Source organism: Hevea brasiliensis, chromosome 13, assembly GCF_030052815.1.
Source record: "Hevea brasiliensis isolate MT/VB/25A 57/8 chromosome 13, ASM3005281v1, whole genome shotgun sequence".
Lineage (NCBI taxonomy): Eukaryota > Viridiplantae > Streptophyta > Magnoliopsida > Malpighiales > Euphorbiaceae > Hevea > Hevea brasiliensis.
The window spans coordinates 8007143-8016018 of NC_079505.1; the positions used below are offsets into that span (position 1 = coordinate 8007143).

The window sequence follows — 8876 nt, forward strand, 5'->3', positions numbered from 1 at the left end:
TAAAATTATATTTGATATAATTCTATCGATGTCGTATGATTCTTCGGTTTAGTTCAGATCCCTATGAACCATGCACAGCTATATATTAATATAGTTGCATCAGTTTTTAATTATAAACCAATAGTTGACAAACCATAGTCAATAATTTGATGAATCAAGTTACATTCAACAACTATCGGAAGAATTGGAATCAAAGCTAATTCATATATATATATATATATATATATATATAGCAATCCACTCTCTGGTGGGCTTTCCAGTAAGAGAAGAAATCTTTGCGGGGGCTGCTTATGAAAAACAATCATTTCTTTCTTTAGCGGACAATATAAATGCAGAATGTATAAGTGTGATAACAAAAAAAGGAAAAAAAAACTATAGCAGTCAAATTCATTTTAATGCATTTTAGATTATAGTTAGCTTAGGGAAATGCACATCACCATCTCTTATTGTAAAAGTTGGAGAGCTAAAGGCTAAGGTGAGCAGATTTCGGTTTAAACTGAAAAATCGTACAAATTGAGTTAATTTGGTTCAATGGATTTGGTTTTAAAATTCAATTGATTTGGTTCGATTTTATTTTATAAAAATTTCAGTTATTTCAGTTTGGTTTTGAAGAGAAAAAATCGATTAAACTGAATCGAACTGAATAGTAATTTTATATATTCAAATCGAACCAAATCAAACAGAATCGATTTTTGAATTGATTTATTTTTATGGAGAATTTATGAATTATATTTAATTATATATATATATATATATATATATATATAAATTGTTTAATTTCATTGATTAATGATTATTAGGTTCAAACTAAAGTCAAAATTAAACAAAATAACTTGAAAATCAAGTCTAAATTAAAAAATCAATTAAAAATCAAAACCGATCAATTTGAACCGAATCAAACCAAATCAAAATAGAGTGATTCAATTCGATTCGATTTGAACCGAATGCTCACCCTACTAAAGGCATTATCAAGCAAAAATGACTAGGTATAAGCTTCAAAATAATGGCAACTTAGGGTCGTGAGGAGTGGCGGTCCATTTCCTTAGTCCCTGTTTGGTATTGAGTTTCAGAGTCTGAATCTATTTTTCTGAATAAAATCATCATTTTAGATGCTGTTGAGAAAAACAGTTTGAAAAAAAACTGTTTTATTATTTTAGTATTCTTATAATTAAAACTGATTAAATTTAATTTTTAATTAATTTTTAACACTCTCTAACTAGTATATTTAAAAAGTTATTTTCTCAAATGGTATTTTCAATAGCAATGCTAAACTAGCCCTTAGTCTCTCAAAGGACAAGTTTAAGAAGGTGAAGAAAAGACTGAAGGGAAAAACATGAGTAGGACAGATAGGTGCAAAGTAATTAATTTTTTAATTTAATAATAAAAATAATAATATTAAATAAAGATAAAAAGTAAAAATAAGTTTTTAAATATTTTTAATAATTTATTTTTTAATTATAAAAGATAAGGAATTTTTTTATTTTTAAAATTAGAAAATTATTTTTTGTTGTTAATAGTTGAATGAATTTTTGATATTTTCTCTTAATTTTTATAAAAATAAAAATAAAAATTTTTTAAAATTAAAAAAAATTATTTTCTACAAATAAATATGCCCCTAACAAGAACCTTGTCATTACTAATTATGTACTTCCAGAAATACATGCATCTCTGTTGGTAGATTTCTTGTAACTTTTAACATAGGTAAGTATAAGAATATATTTTATGAGAAATATAAATTATAAATTACTTTTATAAATAAAATTATAAATATAGTGAAAAAAACTTAAATAAGTTAGATCAATTTTAATTTAATATTCCATTTGATCAATTTGGCAATATAAAATTTGTTTCATAAACACTTTTTTAATGCAAATAATTAATATTTATTTGATATTATTATTAGAATTATTGTTAAAAAAATACTTTTTAAATATATTAATTGCAAAATAAAAAATTAATTAAAAAATTAAACTAATGAGTTCAATTCAACGATACTAAATTTGCTTTTAAAATTGTGAATCTCTCATTTAAATTTTAATATTAAAAAATAAAATTAATATATTTTAGTGATAAAAATATTAAAATAAAAAATTATTTTTAAAAATATTTAAAATAATTCTTTTTTAGAAAACATCTTTTAATTTTGAAACTCAATATCAATGGGGGTACTAATGGTTTTTTATTGGGTCAAATGTTTTATTATTATTATTATTATTAGTAATAATAATAATAATCCGGTTTTTTTATTAGTGTTATTAAACTTGACCCTCTATAATTTTATATTTAATTCGGTTAAGAGATTGGGTGAATGGATCAATGTTTCACTTGACCGAGTGAGTGGGTCAATATTTCAATAAGTGATTTAATAGCGAAGATCATTAAAAATTAATTAAATATATATATAAATTAATTAAATATGACACCTATTAATATAAAAAAATATAATTAATTAAAATTTAATTATTTAATATAAACCTTTAACACCTATTAAGTTATATTTAATAAAATTTAATAATATTTTTAAATTTTATATAAAAATATTCAAGCAATATAATGTATAAAAATTTCTATAATATATAATTCTCTTTTTTAGTTTTTATGAAATATTAAGCATACATTAACAAAAATATAAATATACCAAAATAAAAAATTTATAATTACTAAATTAACTCAATTAATTTTGATTTTAATGACTTTTTATGAGATTTTAAGTTCAATTTCATATACTAATAATAAAAAAAAGATTAATTAAATAATTGAATCTGTCGAGTCAAATCGGTTTAATCGTTGGATCAATTTATTATCTGATTTAATTATAAACTCGAACTAATTTAAAGGATAATTCACTAATTCAACTGGTTGATTTGGTTTAGATTTAATAACTATGGTTCTTATTATCTTATTGGATCAAAGTTCTATGTTATATTATTAACATATAATATTAATTTAATTATAAACTTAAAGGTAATATAATAAAAAATATAATAAAAAATATAATAATAAGTTTAAAAATATAAATGGGTGAAAAAGTTTAAAAATTAAAATAAATTAATAATAAATACAAATTAGTTTATTAAATTTAATTCATTTAAAATTTATTATTTTACTTTTAAAAAAATAATTGATTTGTATATATTTTATTTTAATTTTTCATAATTTAAAATAATGTTAACTTGCATAATAAAATTGTATATTATTTATAAAATTAGAAAATAAAATAATTTTTGAAATGAATTTTTGTTAATCATTATAAAATTTTTATTTTTATTATATTGAAATTTTAAAATTTTATTGTCATATAATTTAATCCAAAAAATTTTAAAACCTATTTAATTTTTTATTTATTTAATAATTTTTTTTATTTAATGATAAATTTTAATATGTTAAATTTTATTGTTCATTAACATAAATAATTTTATTATTTAAAAATTTATTTTGAAATAAAATATTTTATTATAAAATAATATCTTTAAATTAAAAATTTTAAATTACCTTTAAATGCTAGCTGTGCAGTGATATGGTTGGATTTGATTAATTAATTAAGTTCAATAATCCTCATAGTTTTAAAAGATAAATTAAAATTTAAATCAGAATTAATTGAATAAAAATTAAGTAACACTTTTTATTTTTATTATTAATTTTTTGAAAAAATTAGAATTATTATTTAACTGAATTTGTTACTGTTTTCATAAATAACTTATTACATAATTTGTTAAAAGATATCTATAAATTGCAGATAATTGCTACACGCGCCCTCTTGCGCCCTAAACATACAGAGCCCTCTCTCTTTGTCTGAAGATGTTAATGTCGGCGCGGAGGATTTTCACAAGTGCTGGGAGGTTCTTCCACTTTCAACTGCAAATGGAAATGGGTATCATTCAATCTCCATCCTTATTATTTGCCAATTACTTTCATTCTTCTACTTCCATGCATGTTCCTAAAGATGCAAAATCTCAACGTTTTTTGAGATCTAAGTTCAAGGACATTGATGATGCCTTAGCTTCCTTTAATCATATCATTCTTATGCGTCCTCTGCCTTCTATTGTTCAGTTTTGTCGATTTTTATCTGCCCTTGTGGGGATGAAACAATATCACACGGTCATCTCTTTGTGCAGAACAATTGAGTCTCTAGGAATCTCTCACAGTGTTTATTCTCTTTCTATATTGATTAACTGTTTCTGCCGATTACACCTTGTGAATTTTGGCTTCTCAATTTTGGGGAAATTTATCAAATTTGGATTGGAGCCCAATACTGTGACATTTACTACCTTAATTAATGGGCTCTGCATAGATGGTAAAATCAATGGAGCAGTAGATTTTTTCAATGATATGGTTACTGGAGGATATCAACCTAATGTTCATACCTACAATGTGATAGTAAATGCTCTATGTAAAGGCAACACAGCTTATTGATGAAATGGTCGATAAAGGATTCTCTGCAGATGCCACCACCTTCGAATTGGTAATACATTTATCACGCAATGACGATCTCATTCTGAGAAAACTACGAAATCGTTCCAAATGTTCTAAAGATGCAAATTTTAAGTGATATTTTAACAATCAAGGCTTGCACAACAGATGGACGAGGTATTTGTTATGTTGTGAGTTATTGCTACTTCAATATATTTCATTTGAGTACAATTACAATCCCTCTAGTAGTTACTTTCCCTTTTCAAAAGAAACTATATATTAGCACTAGATTATGATTTTAGGTTGTATATGCACATTAACATTAATGAATATGTTTGATTGCTAGATAAAAAGGACTCAAGTACTATTGGGTGAGTATGTGAATAACCTAAGATTTGTTATTGTGCCTATGCAGATAACTTTCCCTTTCTCTTGTGAGACCCTGCTACTTCCCTTATCAATGCATTTTGTGTATAGTTTCAGTGTTGGCAATTCATTTATCAACCTACCATGATGAATTTCTAATTTTTATTATATTCCTCAAAGCAAAACTCGCACGCTAACTGGATAATTCCTTTTATATATGTAGAATGTATAAGCATATTTGTTTTGTGCTTAATTCTATGTGCATTTGCAGGTTTTTCACCCTTTTTCCATACAGGAAATCAGTGCATGTTGTGGTTTTTATCTTGCAAGCATTTTGAGATTCCATAATCACAATTAATAATGTGCCTATTCCCTAATTTGCAACTTTCTGCATTATTTTCTGCTTGATGATGCAACTGCAAAAAGTGGAAAGTGAATTGACGGAAAAAAGAAGAAGAAGAAGAAGAAGAAGAAGAAGAAGAAGATAGTTATGGGTCCATGGCTAGGTTTAAAGGATGGAAAAACAAAAAAAAAAAAAGAAGGGAAGAGAGGGGAGGGGGGGTGCGGGGGTGGGCGTGTGTAAGCTTAAGACAGCTAGACAGTTGAAGTAGAAACATAAAAATTGCCATATTGGAGTTTGCTTACTGTCAAAAGAAAGTGAATCTTCCAAAAAATGTTGGAATGTATTATACATAGAATTTGGGTAGTAGATACTTACATTATAGGTGTTAGTGATTTATGTTCAAATGGTTGCTAATAATGGAATGATATTTTTTGATACAATAGCAGCTTTACTTGTATTTCTATCTTATATGTTTAGCCATTGGCGTCCTGTATATTGTCATTTTATTTTCGTGAGAAGGTTGGAAATATCAAAGCTTTATATTGTTGTTATGCACATGGAGAAAAAACCCAATAGTACTGTGGCCTCATAGCACTTCCCCTTCTTGTGCAGGATCTAGCTCTTGTGCTTCAGGTGCAAGTCCTTGTTCTACCATACAAGAACAAGGAACTGCCTTTGATTTTACATATGATGGTGGTACAGATTGGGAATTCTGTGTCTTTGTAGATTGAATTGGCTTGCATGAATCGTCATGACTTAGATGTCAATAGTAGATTAAACAAATATTTAATTATTGTCTGAGTCGTGTATATATTTTGTGCTAAAGTTTAGGATTTTTGGGAGTAGGTGTTGGAGTTGCTTATCAGATACTATTCGGTTATTGAAAGCTAGTTGTTTGCTGGTGATGTCAAATATGTATTAATTGTTTAGAAGCATATGCTCATGCAAATAAAAATGGTTAATGCTTTAAATTAAACCATTTGTAATGTTGTCTTCACCCACTAATCTACAGTTGCGAGGAAGTTTGTCACACACGTTCTCTCCCAACTTGACCACTTCCAACATATTCAAGAGAACATATAATCTTTGATTACTTATGACCTCTGAAGTTTGTTGCGCGCCAGAAAATTGCTTCACTAGTCGATGATTAATGCAGCAATCTCTAGCGTTAAGAGAATTCCTGTTTGGACTTTGCTAGAAGAAGTTGCTAATATATGAACATTTTAAGATTTGTTATTGTTCCTGTGCAGATGCTTATATATGAACGTTTTAAGACTTGTTATTGTGCCTATGCAGATGCCTTTCCCATTCTCTAATGAGAACAGAACCGTGCTCCTATTACAAATGAATTATAAGTGAATTATTTAGTGCCTATGCTAATCGAAAGAAAAATGGATAATTCTTAAAATTAAATTATTTGTAATGTTATCTAGACGCACCAACCTGCAGCTGAAAACTCTAGGCCGCTTGGGGCGGCTGGGGCCTTATGGGGCTCATGGTCAATCAGAGAAGTCTGTTTTGCTTCGCCTCTACATTTGAGATGAGTGTATTTTCTCCAATTGGTTGCTCTTGGCACGGAGGATGTGGAAAGCACGAAATGACCTGATCTTCAATGATAAACTATGGGAAACACCAAATATCATCAACAAAGCTATCCATCTGGTCAGTAGCAGAGTTTTGACACTCCCAATTTTTTTTATTAGAAGTCCAAGCCACCCATTTTCACCCGACTGATGGCAACAGATAGGGTACTCGTGAAAATCACTTACTTAAATCCAAATATGATTAATATTTTCAAAATCAAATTTATCATAAATTCGATTAAAATTTATTATTAACTGTCTAAATAAGTTCTAAACTCTATTATTATTCGAAAAATTTTAGAATCTATTTAATTTTATATATTTTAAATAATAATTTATATAAAATTTTATTTTTTATTAATAATTTATATTTTAAAAATTTTATAAAATATTTAAATCTTATTTTATTTAAAATAAAAATATAAAATTTACAAATATTATTATAAAAAAAATATATTTTATATTTAATTAAATATTAATATAAACTGGTTCAAATAATAAATACCTAACATGTAAAACCAAACTCGTTATGGATACTACTTTTAAACTTGAATTCTTCCTAAACCCAACCATATATTATCTAAATATGTTTTATTAGGGTTTAGTTGAATCAAATATCCACAAAAATCAATCCAATTGATCTCTATATGAACCTTCTTAATATAAAATATATATATATCAAAGGGAACAAATTGGGACAAAACCTCCGGGTTTCTTTGAGCCAAAAAAAAAGAGTAAGGGGAGCAGGGAATTTCCAGCAAAGATCAATACCTTTATTTGTCCAAAAATCCATCAAACTTTTTTTTTTATTTTATTTTCTCCAATCAATTTCTTGCTACCTTCACATTCTCCGGTTCAATCTTGATTCGGTTTCGGTATGATTTCGATTAAATTCTTAATAAAAAATAACAACTGAACTCTAATCTCAAAATAAAATTATATTTGATATGATTCTATCGATTTCGTATGATTCTTCAGTTTAGTTCAAATCCCTAAGAACCATGCACGGCTATATACTAATATAGTTGCATCAGTTTTTAATTATAAACCAATAGTTGACAAACCATAGTCAATAATTTGATGAATTAAGTTACATTCAACAACTATCGGAAGAATTGGAATCAAAGCTAATTCATATATGTGTATATATATATATATATATATATATATATATATATATATATATATATATATATATATATAGCAATCCACTCTCTGGTGGGCTTTCCAGTAAGAGAAGAAATCTTTGTGGGGGCTGCTTATGAAAAACAATCATTTCTTTCTTTAGCGGACAATATAAATGCAGAATGTATAAGTGTGATAACAAAAAAAGGAAAAAAAAACTATAGCAATCAAATTCATTTTAATGCATTTTAGATTATAGTTAGCTTAGGGAAATGCACATCACCATCTCTTATTGTGAAAGTTGGAGAGCTAAAGGCTAGTGTAACACCCCAAAATTTTAAATTTTATGAGCATTTTTGGTATTTTAATTTTATTTAAATTTTAGGAATTTTTTTGAGATTTTTCGGATTTTAAAAATCGGGTTCGATTTTCCGAAAATATAAACTTTGATGAATTTTAAAAATTAATTTAAAGACCACGTGACAAAACTAAAAATATATTTGGAGTCTACGTATTTTTCTGAGTTTTCTGAAATTTTTTCGGAATTTTTGGACCTCGTTTTCGGTCCCGAGGCAGAGTAAAAATTCAAAATTTTGTATTTCGAATCGAACCGGCCGAATCGAACCGGACCGGATCGGACCGGTCGAATCGGACCGGCTCCCTTCCCTTTTTCTTCCCCGCGCGCGTCGTTCCCTCTTCCTTTTCTCTCTCTTTTCTCTCTCCTCCCTCCCCTGCCGCCCACCTCCCTGCCACCCGGTAGGCCGCGCGCCACCCGACCTCCCGGCCAGCGCCCGAGCCGGAAACCGCGCGCGAATTCCCTCCCTCGCGCGCGCGGCGTTTCGGCTTCTCCGGCCAAAATCCGGCCGATCCGGCCACCAATTGGACCGGGTCTTGTGTCTAAAATCATCTACTCGGCGAGAGCTTTCCATAGACACCAAGAACGCCGAAATCCATCGAGCGGTTTGTCCAATTTTTGCTCGGGAAGATTTTAGCCCATTTCGAATTTTGGGCTAGATTTCTCGAAAACCGTGAATCCCACGAGAAAACTG

General features: G+C 27.9%; 1 protein-coding gene across 1 annotated transcript; it reads left to right on the forward strand.

Moving 5' to 3' along the window:
• Window positions 1–3804: 3804 nt before the first annotated feature.
• On the forward strand, window positions 3805–4413 carry LOC110653040 (putative pentatricopeptide repeat-containing protein At1g12700, mitochondrial). Its single transcript, XM_021808659.2, has one exon. The coding sequence runs from the start codon at window positions 3805–3807 to the stop codon at window positions 4411–4413; it is 609 nt and encodes a 202-aa protein (XP_021664351.2).
• Window positions 4414–8876: the final 4463 nt, after the last annotated feature.

What these genes read in the sequence shown, in the direction of transcription:
- LOC110653040 (XM_021808659.2), top strand. Translation starts at nt 3,805, where the DNA reads ATGTCGGCGCGGAGGATTTTCACAAGTGCTGGGAGGTTCTTCCACTTT.